Source organism: Diabrotica undecimpunctata, unplaced genomic scaffold (genome assembly GCF_040954645.1).
Source record: "Diabrotica undecimpunctata isolate CICGRU unplaced genomic scaffold, icDiaUnde3 ctg00002407.1, whole genome shotgun sequence".
NCBI lineage: Eukaryota > Metazoa > Arthropoda > Insecta > Coleoptera > Chrysomelidae > Diabrotica > Diabrotica undecimpunctata.
The window spans coordinates 1-17,670 of NW_027313593.1; the positions used below are offsets into that span (position 1 = coordinate 1).

The 17,670-nt window shown below is 31.6% G+C and overlaps 1 protein-coding gene across 1 annotated transcript; it reads left to right on the forward strand.

Annotated features, from left to right (window-relative positions):
• Window positions 1-27: 27 nt before the first annotated feature.
• On the forward strand, window positions 28-17,135 carry LOC140431977 (meiosis regulator and mRNA stability factor 1-like; the record flags this gene model as incomplete). Its single annotated transcript, XM_072519843.1, has 4 exons — window positions 28-64; window positions 1,051-1,332; window positions 1,920-2,098; window positions 17,059-17,135. Coding segments are annotated over exons 2-4 (535 nt in total), but the record flags the coding sequence as incomplete, so codon positions are not given.
• Between the last annotated feature and the right edge of the window lie 535 nt (window positions 17,136-17,670).

Here is a 17,670-nt window from a genome sequence, read left to right on the forward strand (position 1 = left end):
CGCGCTATCTCAGAGTAAACAGGAGAAGTTAGATGTAAAATTCGAAGGACTAGAAATAGAACAAGTAAGAGACTATCAGTACATAAGAGAGAAATTTCAAGAAAAACAAAAATAACTGCATTCAAATCAATATATAGCCCTGTATTAACTTTTGGATGCGAATTAAAGTTATTAACAGCTTGGTACTTTTTTTATATTTAAAAAACAGCAATTCATTTAACAATTTTCCACCCAAAACAAAGTTTTGAACTTTCTAATTGTCTGCAAATTGCAAAAGAATTAAGTATATAAAGAGGAGAATGGTTTCATATTTTTCTTAGTTATTTTTCTTTGTTTCAGTTTTTCATACTAATTTTTTTTCTAAAACTAACTTTCCATTTCTTCTCATCTATTTATTTATATATTTATTTAATGAAAGTACAAATGTTACTTGTAACAAATGCCAAATATACAATTACACCCCTGAGCAAAGGCTATGTGGGTCAAATTAGAAAAAATATATAATACAAAAACTAATATAATTACTTTGACACATTAAAAATTTTGAATAAGAAGATGAGGTTCAACTGTACTTACAAACAATCTGTCTTTAAACTAGACTATTAAACATACAATAGTGTTCAAATTAATTGAACTGTGTTTGACTGCATAAGATTTGAATTCAGTGATCATTGATACATGCTTCTACAACTACCAGTTCATGATTTGATTTAGTATTGGTGAATGTATAGCCTATAAGTGTTTTTGTATTACTTGTGACTATAGTAGGTATATTTTGATTTACAGAGAAAAAAGCATTAACATTTAGAAGCACTTCATAATCATTTTTTGGTTTGGTACTTGATAGATGGTCCACATTAATATCACCCCTAATCCAACATGCTCATTCAAGCTCATTCAACATGTCAAGTTTGTCTTTTACAGTAGCATAAAATTCATTTTATCTATGCTTAATAATAATGTCAATAAAATAAAAAATAAATAATGCCTCACTGTGAATAGATATGCATGAATTTGATACACAGGATATTACATTTTCTTTAATTTTAGGTGATGTTAGTGCATGTATCCTCAATTTCGAAGAATGCTGCTGATGAAAAGTTAAGACAATCACTGCGAAGGTTTGGGGAGCTACATCCACCACCTTCTGCAGTTGTTTTAATTTCTAGTGATATAAATTTTGCAGCAGACCTTGCTGACTTGAGGTATAGAAGGAAAATCAGGGTTATTTTAGTACATAATGTTAATATAGCAGATGCTCTAATATTGTGTGCAAATGAGCATCATTTATTTTGTCAATTGATGAAAGATATACCAGCTTGTACAACAAAGGTAAGCACTTTTTCTTTTACTTTTAGTTTTTTCCACCCTATATACATATACAATTACAAATTGTTTTTCCCCCAGACATTTTTAGATAGATATAAATAAATATAAGGTTGAATGCTCGAATAAATGAACTTTGATCAGATAAAAGGCATATATCGAGCACAGTTTAATTTAATCTTGCCCAAGTACTTTCGATCCCTAGATCATCTTCAGGGGCATTTCGTCAATTGTGGTCTATCCGGCAAGAACAAGATGTCATAAACATATAAATGTACATTACACTACACTACAAATGGACAAACAAACACTTTAAAATATTTAGAATGATTCTCATTCTGTCTCCGGCTTCCGCAAGTAATGTAGCCTTTCTTAAATAATTTTAAAGTGTTTGTTTTGTCCATTTGTAGTGTAGTGTAATGTACATTTATATGTTATGACATCTTGTTCTTGCCGGATAGGCCACAATTGACGAAATGCCCCTGAAGATGATCTAGGGATCAAAAGTACTTGGGCAAGATTAAATTAAACTGTGCTCGATATATGCCTTTTATCTGATCAAAGTTCATTTTTAGATATGTTTCTTTTTTTAGTTTTTCAGTCCAGGTCCTGTGTATGTAACTGTTACAAATTTACCGAAACATGTGGAACATCTAAGGATTAGGAACCGATTAAAAGTTATAGTGGAAAATTGTGGTGGGAAAATATTTAATGTGAAGTCCATTGATGGAACAGCAACTGTGAAGTATACTACTTTAGATAATGCAACCAGGTTAGTATTTTTTTGATTTATAATTCAAGTGAATTAGATATGAGAAATGAATTTGAACAGTGATTCTTCAAACTTTGAAAGAAATTGCTTTTTGTAGTATGTAATTGCATGCCATATAGTTGAGTGTCACTGTTAAAATGTTTAAACTATGACCATGTTGTTCTAATGTTTGAATTTAGATTCTTCTTATTGTTTTAATATAAGTGAATAACAGTGGCGGCTGGTGTGTTAAAATTTTGGGTAGGCCAAACCAGCAAATTACAAATAGCTATGTGTAATCAGTGGCGGATCCAGAGGGAGGGGTGACAGGGTCATGACCCCCCCCCCCTACAAATATTTGAAAACCCACTTATCCTATTGGTGGTAAGACTAAAAGTGACCTTGCATCAGAGAAAAGTAATCACCCTCAAGATCCATGACCTCCCAAAAAAAATTCTGTAGCTGACAGTGTGTGTAATACAATTTTTTTTTTTGAGAGTGGGAATCTTTTATTTTTTTGAATTTTACGATTTTTTTTTTAAATTTATTTGGGCAACCGTGCACTTGTTTGCAACTGTATTACAATTCGATAATTACGTTACAAGTGACAAGGATGATCGGCGTAGGCCCGATCGTCTGGTGCCTAACAGCAAGCATAAACACGACAATATAATTGTTGTCCGGCAAGCTGCTTAACTTCAAACGCTTTTTGTACGGGGATCTTATATGAGCTGGGTCGGAGAGTTCCGATCGGGCCTATTAATGATATTTAATATGTTCGATGGTACTGTCGGATAACTTTCTATAACGTTGAGGTGACCCGATAAGATGTGGGTGGGTAGTTTTACTATGTCGTTTATGGGAAATGTGGTATTTTCTAAACATTTTTTAAAACATTGATTGTCTATTCGAGTTGATATTGATATATATTGTGTTTTAAAGGTGTTTTTGAAAAAAAAGTTTACTTTTATTGTCAATAAAATATTTATTTTAATTTTATGAAGTTTATTGCGGGCGGCAGTTAGTTATATTATTGCGGGGCCGTTTAAAAAGGTATTTATTTATAGCCACGTCCGGACAAAAACGTAAAAAAACACGTTTTTCAATTTTATTTTCTCTCGTTATAACCAAATTTGCCTCGCTATAGAGGGTTATAGTTCAATAGAAATTTTACGGGACATCTAATGTACCTCGTTATAAGCGAAACCTCGTAATAACCGTGTTGGTTATAGAGGCAGTATACTGTAATAAAATAGTTGTTTTAACGGATGCTAATGTATTAAGTGATTTAGTACATTTAAAACTTATTTACATGCATTAACATAATTTTTGAATATATGTTTTTCAATTTTAAAGCTCTTTAAACTATTGGGTAGGCCAGGCCTATCCTGCCTACCCCCAAAAACCGCCACTGGTGAATAACAATCTGGAATTTTTCTTGTTTTAAAATTGGTTCAAAATAGTTAAAAATGACTAAATGGAAAAATATGAACAATTTTTTTTATAAATTACTTAACGCTCTAAATCTTAGGTAATTATGTACAGGGTACGGCAGATAAACTGCCAATTAGAAATATCTCGAGAACTAAAGGTAAGGAAATCACGAAAATTGGAATGAAGGGGTTTTGAGGAGTGATCTATTTATTGCTTATTAACTATTAGCTATAAGTTGCTTATATAACTTTCTTTTTTTTTTTTAATGGGACACCCTGTATATTTTTTAATTTTAGAAATATTCACGTTATTCTGAACATTTTTTGTTAATACTTCCCTATTCCTATTGTTAACCGTTTTTGAGTTATAATGGTTTTTATATGAAAATTACACTTTTCTACCATGTATATAAAGTTCAATATCCTCCAATGTAATTTGAATATAAGTTTAAATTCCTTAGGAACTTGTTAACTAGATACAGCATTACCGTTTACAGTGTAAAGTTGCCTTTTTCATTATACAGGGTTGTGTCAAAATTGGCATAAAACTGGCATCCTAAATTTTCGCTTAATTCCTTTTTTTCAAATGGGACACCCTGTGTGTGATTCATTATATTGTTTTTCACTATCGATCTGAATTAGTATTCCCTATACCTCTCTCTTGCAGTTCTCAAATAAATTAACTTTATACATTTTTGTCACAAAATTTTTTTTTTCATAGACTATGTTGTGTTAATTTACAACTTTCATATTGTGAGTTAAACAGTAAACAATTAAAAAAATGTTATCAAAGAAAATAGGCACTAGCTTATTAATGTAATAAATGTTCAAAATGTTACCCATCAACATCCAATCATTTATGAACTTTTCTAATCAGATTTTCATTAGTAGCTCTTGAAATTGAAGGGCCAAGTGGAAGAAGGTGTTATGTAACATTTTTTTTAAAACTTAGTTTTGTCTTGGAGGAATGTTTTAAGTACCTATTTATCATAAATCGTTATTTCTTTAACTCTATCTAGCATATGAACAGCAATACACAAACGCATAAGGTGTTAAGTGCAGTAAAATTATTAATAGATACTGGAATAAGGAGTCATGGGCACATAACGCCTTCTTCCATTCATAAGCCACGCAGTTTATTATACATTGGAAATGCAACACTGTTTCCTCCTTCCGTCACCTGATGTCTCGAGGTCATAATAAACGTTAAGTACAACAGAAACTATTCTCGTCATTCCTCTAGTGAATTCAGTCGACTATCGATGAGTAATTTTTAACATAATTTCTCTCGCTTAGAAGGAATTATTTGGTTGCTAAATAAATATTTATATTACAAACATATTGGCGAGATATTTATCGTTTGAACAAAAATATGTCTCAACGTGGAAAAAGGTTGGTTGAAAAGGCGCAAGCACAATATGCTGATTTAAATTATTATTCTTTAAATACCAGTAATGGCAATGAAATAGAAGGTACGTATTTTTTTAATTATTATAAATTAAATTATTGTAAATAAATAAGAGTGATTATTGTAGATAACGAAATTTAATTTTTAGTTGACACTCGCCACATATTACCTGATAAAGAACAGGTTTCAGATTTACCAATGACACATATGTATGGATCAAGTGGCAGTGAATATGTTTCCTGTAAAGGAGTGCCAAAAGGGGTGGAAATGGAGCAAAAATCCATAAATAAAGAAGATAGAGATTTGATTTCTTCAAATATTAATATTGAAAATAAGATGGAAGGTAATTATTTTTTAATTTTGTGGAAGCATGAATTGTTCAATTTTAAATACTTTAAGTTCTAATACTGGTACTTTTTAGTTGACACTCAACAAATATCTGATGATGATTGGGTTCTACATTCACCTGCGTCATGTTTATTTGAATCAAGTGGCAGTGAATATGTTCCAGGTGAAGAGGAATCCAGTGACGATGGTGACAGTGTAAAATTGGCAAGTATTGGAGTAAGTAGTCGGGAAAATACTGAACAGGGAGTGGGAAATCTTGAAGCAGAAGAGAATATTACAAACGTAAGCTTAGAAGAGGCCAGTTCAACGAATAATCTTCAGACATTATCTGTAGAGGCAACAAACACCGCTGAAAAGATAAAAAAAAAATTTACTTAATCAAAAGGTTCGCTTCAGAGATGGCATTAAGTGGATTCGAATCGATGAATTTGGAAGCTATCTATACAAAGAGTCGTATGATGAATATACTCCATTTCTTAAGGTTTCAATATTTAAGAATAAACCAAAGGTACCCACAGAAAATATTCACTTTTCTAGAATCTTAGAGAAAACTGGAAATATATCAGACAAAAAAATTGCTGATATTGTTACGCAGTTGCCATATATTTCAGAAGAACATCGTGGATATTACGAACGTGTGATTCGTGAATATGAACAAAACAGAAATGCTCCAATACCGCAAAAACGCCAAAGAAAGTAGTAATATCTATTTAAAACATTTTTTATAAGTTTCAACAATAATCTAAATCTGTTACTGGTTTTATGAATAAATAAATTATTTTTTTGTAGTCAACTCTTTATTTCGGTAAATAATCTATTCCTTTTGGTACTTGGTAATAATAGAAGAAGGTGTTATGTACATTTTTGTTAAAAAAAGAGGGGGAAGATGATAGTATTAAAAGACTTAATATATACCAAAAAACTTATTACTTATGTCCTAACACAAAACCCTATAATATAATAGTTCCAGTGTTTTTAATAAAAAAATGACAGCATCATTCACTAAAAGTGGATTATCTTGAAAATTAGTTTTTGTAACTTAACACCTTCTTCCACTTGGCCCTTCAATTGATTCTTAATCTATTTCGTTAAGAACTTGCAGGACTTTAGTTATTATTCCTTGCTCAGTAGTGACAGGTTCTGGGAACACATTATTTTTAACATGTCTCCAAATATAGTAATCTAATGGTGACAACGGTATCTTGGTGACCAGAGAAACGGATCCTTATTAGCTATCTGTCTATCGCTAAATATTTCATCAAGCAATGTACCGAATTCTCGAATATTGTGAGCCGGTGTTCCATCTTGTTGAAACCAAGCCTCGTTAGCCTTATAATTATGTAAAGCGTGCAGTACTGGTACAATTACTTGCCGTAAATGTTGCAGTAACGCTCTTCGTTTAAATGTTTGACATAAATCATGAGAGCGACTATCTTATTATTTTCACAGCATAAAAAACATTGAACAAAAAGAATGCCTGAAATTTACTATCCCACGTGAGCTGAGGATTTTCGTCACTCCAGAAGTGACTGTTATGGCGGTTAAACATACCATTTTTTTTGTAAACTTCGATTCGTCACACCAAATATTTTTTTTTTTTTGTAAAATCTTGATCTTGGCATTTCATTAAAACCTATTCACAAAATTCTACATGTCTTACATAATCTCCAGGACGTTAATGTTGAGCTAGTGTATACAAATAAAGGATCCAATGATGTTTTTTAAAATTCTGTGAATTATTCAAGTGGATACCTGTAACAATTGCTCACATTACCGTAAGGATGAATTTGGATTAGCTGCAAAATATCCCAGAATATCTTTTTGTAAGTCTTTATTATCGACGTGGGTCCGTTTACTTATAAACTGGGCAAACTGGAAACAGTTGTTCAACAAACGTTTTATAGTTTTTATGATTTGGCCGAGACTTATTAGGATATCTCTTAGCAAAAACACGGCAAGTTATGGATGCTACTCTGTTACACTCACCGAAATTATAATTAAATTTATAAAATCATCATTGGTATATCCTAAATGAGCCATTATTATTTTGTCAAGAAAATTAGGCAAATTATTATTATAACTGTCACCCAATGGCATACAACAAAGTTACTATTAAACATTAACAATAACAGATATTTTGGACAGAATATTCCATAGGCTACTTGATAAATACATTTTTTGTGACAAAAATGTATAAAAGTTAATTTTTTTGAAAACTGCAAGAGATATCTATAGGGAATACTAATACAGATCGATAGTGAAAAACATATTTTTCTAAAATAATGAACCCATATAGGGTGTCCCATTTAAAAAAAGGAATTAGGCGAAAATTTAGGATACCGGTTTTATGCCAATTTTGACATAAGAAAAAGGCAACTTTACGCTGTAAACGATAATGCTGTATCTGGTTAATAAGTTCCTAAGGAATTTAAACTTTTATTTAAATTACATTAAAGGATATTAAACTGTATACACATGTTTAAAAAATGTAATTTTCATATAAAAATTATTATAACTTACGGTCCACAATAGGTATAGGTATATTAACAAACAATGTTCAGAAAAACGTGAATATTTCTAAAATTAAAAATATACAGGGTGTTTAATTAAAAAAACGAAGTTAATAAGCAACTTCCGGTATAACCGGGAGTAGCAAATAAATAAAAATATTTTCATTAAATGTGTCACTCTTCAAAACCCCTTCATTCCAATTTTCATGATTCATTTACCTTTAGTTCTCGAGATATTTCTTATTGGCCGTTGACAAAATATTATTTAGAGTATATCAAATAAAAGTAGAGCATTTAAATGTTTATGAAACATTTTCTCGCTGAGGGTTGAATTTTTAAACAATGCACATAATGAGAAATCAACAAAGAAAAATGTAGAATGTTTAAGTCAGAGTAAAATCAGAAAAATTTGAAGAAAAATAATGTCCTTAGTCTAAGCAAGTACTGTTGTGATACTTTTGTGATACTAATTTTTTTCTAAACATAGGTTACAAATCTAATTACAGGCATACTTTACTATCAGACAAAAAGTTTATCAAGCAGGCAAACATTTTCTTTTCATTAAGTGATAGTAGAAAGAGAATATTAACAGGAAGTGGGATGTTCTTGTCCATCATTCTTTTAATTAGGTTGTTGGTGGGTTGTTTATACTTTTGACATTCAAAAAATATGTGGTTTAAGTCACTTTTAATCTGACATTCTTGACAAATATCGGAATCTAATATATTTATTTTAAATAAATGTGCAGGATAACATGCATGACCAAATCTAAGTCTACTGATGGTAGAGTTATATATTTGCGAGGGAGGATGAAATTCTTATACCAAGGTTTTTTTGGAATATTTGGTTGTATCAAACTATATTGTGTTGTTGAAATACTACAGTACTTTTCCCAGTGTGCTTTCCAGTTGTTCATTTGTTCAGTTCTTGAACAAGCAAAAGCATTGATGGAATTTTTAGCTAACTGGTCTACGTGTTCATTATATGTAAGTCCTGAATGTGCTTTGATCCACATCAATTGTATTTTTGGGTGTATTTATTAATTTCAAATAAGCATTTTTTAATTAAAAAAATGTATGGATTAGAAGTACTACATGGTAGTTGCGGTTTTTGAATAGCTGTAAGTACAGATAATGAATCAGATAAAATTACTGCTGAACTATATGATGCAAATTTAAAATAAATTAAAGCTTCATATATGGCCGCAGCCTCGGCACTAAAAATAAAGAAATTTGTGGGCAGCTTAAACATTTTTTCTATAAATTTATCTGGAATATAAAAGGCACAACCAGTACTGTTTGAACTTTTAGATGCCTCTGTATAAATACAAACAGATTTTGGCCATTTTGTTAGATAGTTGTTTAAAACAATACGACTTATTAAAGGGTTCTCATGATAAATAGGTTGTATTATATGTACTTGATCCAGTAACTCAAAGAAATCTTTAAAATGTACCACTTTATTTGCAACTGAAAGTTCAGTATCTTTATTTGCAGTATTTCGAAATGCTTCGCATAAGGGTGGAGAATTCTTGTGAGTCCAATATTTATTTGTTAAGTCGAAATAATATAAACTACTAATATCTTTATATAAACAAGTGTTGTAACAACGAACTTTAAGGAGAAATTTTTGACTGAGATATTCTCTTCTAAATTTACTGGGCGGTTCGATTGTCTCAACATAAAGTTGTTCAATAGGGGTGGATCTCATAGCACCCATGCAACACCGCAAAACTGTGTTTATAAAAACATCTATACGACCTAAAATATTGTTACTAGCGCGGATCCGTAAAGTACAGAGCCATAATCTATAATGGACCTGATATAAGAACCATAAAATAGAAGACATATTTCAACATCAGCACCCCACCAAGTTTTTGTAATTGATTTGAGAAAGTTTAGTGCTTATTTAAAAATTATTGGATTTTTAAATGTGTGATTTGTTTTGTTGCTTTGTTTGAGCTGTAAACTTAGTCACCTTTGTTTGTTGCAATATTGTGAGAAAACTATGTATCATATCGTAAAATGCTTTACAGACAAAAGAATTTCAACGCTATAAATTTTAAAACCAGATTTTATGAGTTACAATTATAATAAAAGCTGTTAAACAGAAATAGATTGAACCGTAGCAGGACGGACGCTTGGCAGTTATGAAATATCACATCTATTTTGTATAGAAAATATTCTTAGAAGCATTGTTTAGTAAACACCACTCACCGGTCTTGTAACGTAAATTGCTCTTTCCCGATAAATATCGGTGAAATAATTACTTACATCTATATACAACAAAGACTATAACTTTTATAACATTTGCGACGAAAATAATTGCTTTTAGATTGCTATCTATCACGCGCTATCTCAGAGTTTTACTACATACATGCTCTATCGGCAAAAAACATTTTTTCATCTGCGTGCGAGCGAAGACTATAATTCATTCATTCAGAATATTATTTTTTTCCTCTAATATAGAAGTAAATTTTATTGACTACTTAAATTGGGTATGACAAATTAGACATCTACAGTCTACGTATTTACATTTAAAGATAGTTAATCATATGCATTTTGTGAAATAAATTGTAAAGACTGTAACTTGACATATATTGGACAGACTTATCAGTATTTACATAGACGAATTATTGCACACAAAAACAATGTCTGAAGTAATAATAATAAAAACACTGCAGCCTCAGCAAAACATTCTTTAGGAAATAATCATTCTTTTGACATTCAAAAGAAAATAACCACAAGAAAAACGGTAATTAGACAATTGCATCCAGTACTGTGCAACGAAAGTATATCCAAAAATATAAAGAGACGCATTTTTAGTACATTTGTTGAAAGCACAGTGACTTATAGAGCTGAAGTGTTGATGCTAACGAAAAGGTAAAATGAAAGAATCAAAGTGACGGAGATAATGTATTGGAGAAGGCTTTGTAAGTATACTATAAAAGACTGAATTAGGAATGTCCCAGAAGCGATGCAAAGAAGATAGAAGTGGGAGGATGCATATGTAAATAGAATTAATGGGATTCGGGGTGCGAAAGATGGCCAAGGCTTTAATGAAACCGCGTTTATATATTATATACAGTAGACTCTCTCTATAACGAGAACTGAAATGGCAGACTAATTACCTCGTTATAAGCCGATCTCGTTATATCAGACAACAATAATACTGTGCGTACATATGAATATGTAGTTTTCTAAAACATTAACTTCCTATAGTGAAGCCATTCGAGCAATATAATATGCTAATAAATGTCTGAATGGTGTTTTTGGAAAAACATTGTTCACTTTTATTGTCAATGAAATACATTAAAACAAAAAAGAGTTGTTTACTTTTATTGTCAATGATAAAGTTTTGTCCAGTATTATTTTATCTATCACATTTTCTAAAGATGTGAAACAGTTGTATTTATTGTAAAAAAGTTTATTGTGGACGGCAGTTAATTTATTGCGGGGCAGTTAAAAAGGGTATTTATTTATAGCCACGGCCGGGCCAAAAACGTAAAAAACACGTTTTTCGATCTTATTTTCTCTCATTATAACCAAATTTGCCTCGCTATAGAGGGTTATAGATCAATAGAAATTTCACGGGACATCCCTTTATACATATACATATACACACACACACACATATATATATATATATATATATATATATATATATATATATATATATATATATATATATATATATACAGGAATGAGTGCCTTAAGAACCGGCAAAATAACGCAAAAGATAGAAAACATAATAAGTTGTGAATAAAAAGTAGTAGAGGTGAGAAATTATCGATATAAACCTTATAATTTACTTTACATTACATTAGATCTATCGAAAGTGTCCCACCTTTAGACGTTAGCTTATGAGCTGGTTGACTTCAGGCATAGTAATACGTATCACGTAATGTGAGTAAAAACAGTTTAAGTATGAGTATGTTTTTATCCAAAATTAAAGTATTAATCAATAATAAACTGTGATTTGAGACGTCGCATACACTCTTCTCAATACAGAATTATCATAGCTTGTTATTCGGTATTCGTCAACACAGAATTAATTATAAAATTACTACTAATTAAACTGTTTACTTAAGCTTTGCTTTATTGCCTTCAATCAGTTTTTACTTTATGCGAAATTTAAAAAATGTTAATGTTCGACGTCATACTTGTAATATTATGACTGAAGTCAACTAGCTGAAAAGCTAACGTCTAAAGGTGGGAAACTATCGATAGTCCTAATGTAATATAATGTAAATTAGAGGTTTCTATCGATAATTTCCCACCTCTACTACTTTCATCTCTTTTTATTTCACAACGTATTATGTTTTCTATCTTTTGCGTTATTTTGCCGGTTCTTAATGCACTCATCACTGTATATATATGGAATAGGAGAATGCGAGTGAATAAGTGAATAATATCGACGGAAGGCAACCGTATATACGTATTTCTGACTATTGGTCGTCTTCAGTACGGTGCAGCCAAGTTGGAAAAGGAGTATGTTAACTTGGGAAATTGTAGTAATCCTAAAAACTAATATAGTTTACCTTATTATATAAAATAAATAATTGTTTATGCATTACTTCATTATATACATTTCGAAATAAGAATACTCATAACTTGTTAAATGCTCTGTATAATAATGCAAAGCCCAATGTTATAAGAACAAGAATTATGAGAGGAATATAATTATGAAAAAATATATACAGTGTCCCATTTAAAAAAATTATATGTTTGCTATACTACGTAGTTATTAATCACCCTGTAGAATTCCACATAATATCCAAAAATAAGTTTTTTGGATAAAAAAGAGAAGCTCAAATTGGATTCAAAGCAGGACAGTCCACTGAACTACAAGTACCTACTCAGACTAACAGACTACATAACAGCTGTATTCAATAACAAACAATACACAGGAGCAGCCTTCCTGAACGTCAGCAAAGCCTTTGATAGAGTGTGGCATAAAACACTGATATACTACGGATACAGCGGGGCCATGACGAGACTCATCTCGTTCTTAAGCAACCGTAGGTTCAGGGTCCAGATAGGACAAGTCTTATCTGAACAAGGAGCCCCAGAAGCCGGAGTGTCTCAGGCGGCAGTCCTGTTACCCCTTCTGTGCACTATTTACACTGCCGATGTTCGAAGAAGAAGATGCAAGCTGCAACTGTGTCCAGATACGTCTCTGAACAATTCATGTTCAGGGATCAAAAACAAATAAGGGAAGAAGAGTTGACAAGCATGTACACTACTGATGTTTACAGTGAAGAATTTAAATTTAAAATAGATCAAGCATGAGTTGATGAAAATTTAAAGGAAGCTACATGCAAAGAAATGTTAAGTTTTATTTAAAATATATAGCTAGAGGAAGGCTGCCTTCACATTCGACTGGACTGAAAATTATTCTCACGCTGCCAGTGACAGTGTCATCGGGAGAACGAAGTTTTATCAAACTCAAAATTATCAAAAATTATACGAGAAGTACACTGGAATAGACCAGAATATCTAATCTAAATATAACATAAATTTAACACAAACGAGTATCATTTATTAACTTCACAGTTTTCGACATCACCAGTGCACGAGCAGTTAAAGGATCGAAAACGAAAGCTGACAAATCTCCTAGTCCCGCTCGATTCGTACTATAAAAATAATTTCGTGGTAAAGCTATAAAACGAAGAAATGTGTTATGGGGCTATGTTCAACATATGATTAATTTTTGTGAAATCATTTGTATATTGTAACCACTTACAAATATACAGGTGGCAGTATTGTAAATAATACTAGTCACAGTTCTTACCTCAACTTTCTTCCACAGATAGTAATAAATTCCAATAATGTTGCTGTAATAAAAGTAAATTGCAACCTCAAAACAAGTGATTTGTAGAAACTATAAATATTGTAGACTATTTTATTATAATTTAGTTATTTTGAAATTTGGAATTCTGATTCAGAATTCAAAGAGTAGTTCAATCTAGTAGTCCACTACAGGAGTGGATTTGTTTATTAATGTATTTGAATAGCAAATTGAAATATATATATATATATATATATATATATATATATATATATATATATATATATATATATATATATATATATATATATATATATATATATAAGCGAGGTTCCTACAGCCTTTGTCGCTTCTCGCATTTCGACCGCCATCGTTTTCTGTCCATCTATCTTCATTCATTCGTTTCACGTGATCATACCATACTAGTTGTCTCATTTTAATTCTGCCTACACTGGCACATACAGTATTTGTCCTCCTTCTAATATCTTCTTTCCTGATATGATCTTTTTTTAATACACCACACGCTCTCCTTAGAAAATCCATTTCTACTACTTGTATTGTTTTTCTATCTTTTTCGCGATGTGCCAAACTTCTGCCTCATAAGTCATAATAGGCTCTACCAAGGTTCGATAGATTGTCAATCTATCGAAGGAGGATGTTTGTACTAGGATGATTTTATGTGGTAAGGATGAAACACGACGTTCACCCAAACACAAATATAACTGAAGGTCGCTTACAGGAGATTTGGATGACTCGAGTTGCACACTCTTCAGCCAATTACGTCTGGCGAACGACGGGCCAAGCAAAACCACAAATCTTCTTCATTATCTCCTCTGTCTTGACATATTCATATTGAGGCCCCATTTTTCATATTCTTTCTTTAGTTTTTTAAACAAAGTTGTTAGACATTTACCACCGCCTATATCTATTCCCATTCCGGATACTTGTTTCCTCCACTGCTCTAGCGATGATTGAATATATAAGGTCGGAGATAGACAGCATCCTTGTTTAAGCCCGTTTGTTATTGTAAATTATTCAGATATAAAGTTTCCTTCTTTAACGACAGTTCTAGCATTTTTGTATATATTTGCGATAGCATCCACATACTCTCTACTGAGACCTACTTTCGTCAATGTTTGAAACAGTTTTTTCAAAGATACTGTATCGTATGCCTTCTCTAAATCTACAAACAATAGGTGGGTAGATAGTTTTTCGATTACCTGCTGCAGAACGAATATACCATCATTGCACGATCTTCCTGCACGACATCCATTTTTTTCTTCTATGTCTTCTTATTCTGATTCTATTCTTTCTTTTATTATTCGACCGTGCAACCTCCCCACTGAGCTGATATCAGTTATTCCCTTATAATTAGAGCATTTGCGTTTATCCCCTTTCTTGAATATTGAGCTGATGTATCCAAATTTCCAATCATCGGGGATATTTTGTCCTTTTAAGCATTTCTTAAATAGTTGAACCAACATCTCATGTAATATTTTTGGTCCATACTTTACCAACTCAATTGGGATGTCTCCAGGTCCTGCTGCTTTACCGTTTTTGATCTGTTGACGGCATGGCTTAACTCTCCGGTTGTTATCTCAATTATTTGTGTATGTTCGGATATTTCTTCCATTTCGATCTTTTGGAATTTACATCTATCCTCTGTCAGTAAGATCTCATAATGATGTTTCCACTGTTTCAGATCTATTAACCGTAAGTTAGATTTTTCCTTTCCTTCCCTCCGGAGAGACTTTATCACCTTCCACGCTTGCCCAACTCTTGTTCTACCCATATACCTATCCACTCTGCATTGAAATGAAATGAATAGGTTAAGATCCATGTGTCAAATTTTAAAATTTTTATTGTTATCTCTTAACTGAAAAAAAAGACTAGCGGGAAGAGTTACTATATTCCATTACTATACATAAAAGAACGATTACCTAATAGTAACTGGAAAACTAAAGAGCTTTTAGCTTGGTTAATAACGGCTGTGCATAATTTATAAAGAAGCTTGAAAAAATCAAAAGATGCCCGAGGAATGGGAAAATAATTTTATCGTCTTTGGCTCGACAATCCTTTGTGGATCTTGGCCTGCTCTAAGATGTTTCTGGCCACGTGTTGCCATCTTCTGATCTGTAGTATCCCTAAGTCGGTCTCAACCCCATCTAACCACCTAATTCGCGGTAGGCCTCTGCTTCTTCCTATGTGAATAGGTGTCTTTTTTTCTTCTATGTAATCTTTTTTCTTCCCTTCTTAGGGGAAACCCAAACCATTCGTTTTGTCTAACTGGTTTGGTTTTTCTCAATATTTCCGATGCCTTCTCAGTTATTATTTTTCTACATTTTGTCCAAAATTTCTCCTCATTTTCCACCGCTTCCAGGCTCTCTATTTCCGCATCCATTTGTCTCCTTATACTCTTATTTAGGACTATAATTTAATCGTACCAATACATAAAAAAAGGAGAAGACACCCAATGCGAAAACTATAGAGCAATATGAGTATCCCAAGTTAGCTATAAACTAGAGACATCGTTAATACAGAAAAGACTTAGGAAGTACGTTGAACAAAAACTGGAAGAACAGGCAGCATTTAGGAGATAGGCACACAAATAACATTTAAGAAATATAATAGAATGAAAAATAGAAAAAGACCTACTATACTTGACATTTATTGACGTAAAGGCAGCTTTTGATTCGACTGACAGGAAAAAATATGGAACAACTAGAAGTACCTAAAATATTAATCAGTATCATATAAAGTACATACAAGGCAGTTACAGTAAAAATACAAGTGTGATTGAGTAGATACATTTAATTCTCAAATTCATTCTCAAGGACAAAAATGTAAATAAAATAAAAATCTCGCAAGGTATTAAGAGCAGTTTTAATTGAGTCTCAGAGACCTCACGTCTGTGACGACATGACGATTTTCCACGTCTGTCATTAAGGCATTTCATCGGCTACTGAAAAAGCGCTTTGGAAATGAGTGCAAACCAAAAAAAAATCTAAGACGTCTTTGCTGTTTATTTGTTCCTGAAGTCCCACCCATATAAATACAATCAAAAAGTAATTGTTCAACTATATTTTACTATTAAATTCACAATTCTTTTTTACTTCTATACAGTACCAAACCGATTCTCTTCGTTAATGACTTTGGAACTGGTTAACTTTTTTACAAGCTATTCTTTTCGGCGTAAAAAGCGGTAAAAACACCCATCTACTGACTGTCCGTACACATTGTAAGACATCTCTCCTTTTATGACTTTAAAAATTTTATTTAAATGAAGTGAACGTTCATTTTGTGTTTTAAAAAATGGCACATTTTAAGCCCTATGATAAAGACTATAGGTATGGATATTTTTCAATTATATTTATCTGCTTTTTGATAACTTAAAACTGAAATTTATATTCTCGAACATGTGGCGATCGTTTAAAAAAATATCATATACTAAGTTTCTTTCGTTCCATTAATATGGTTTTGTTTTGAATGCAGGGCACAAAGAAGAATTCACGGAGAAGATGTTTTCGGAAATAAATTAAGAGTTTCTCCGGCAATAAGAAACTTTTCAGGTAGGTAACTCCTTATGCATATATTTCATTCACTTAATTGTTTTTAGAATTTGTGTTTATTATGAAAGAATATTTGAGGCCGTTATTTGCAAAACTTCCTCTTTACTGCTATTTGATTTACTTTTCAGGAGCAACAAAAAGCAACAAAAAACATTGTAACTTTCATGTAAATTATATTTTCGAATTATTACATTTTTTAGCCAATACATTATATAGAAACTAAAGTAATGATGATTGTAAATTGAAATCTCTTCAAAATTGAAATCTCTTTCAAAGAGAAAGTCTTGCAAATAAATTAATGACTAAAATTCATTAAAGTTTTTTTTAATGAAAAGTATGTTAATGAAACACCCAATAATATGTTACAATTATTAAAAAAGGTTTTCAAATAACAAAATTCAGTTTTAAGTATCTTTTATTCAAAAAACTAAGAAATAACAGAAAGAAGAACAGATAAGAAATCTTGTTCACTTTCAGTTCTTATTGTACTTACAGCAGTTTGCTTTAGGATACTATTGTAGAAGTCTAGTTCTGG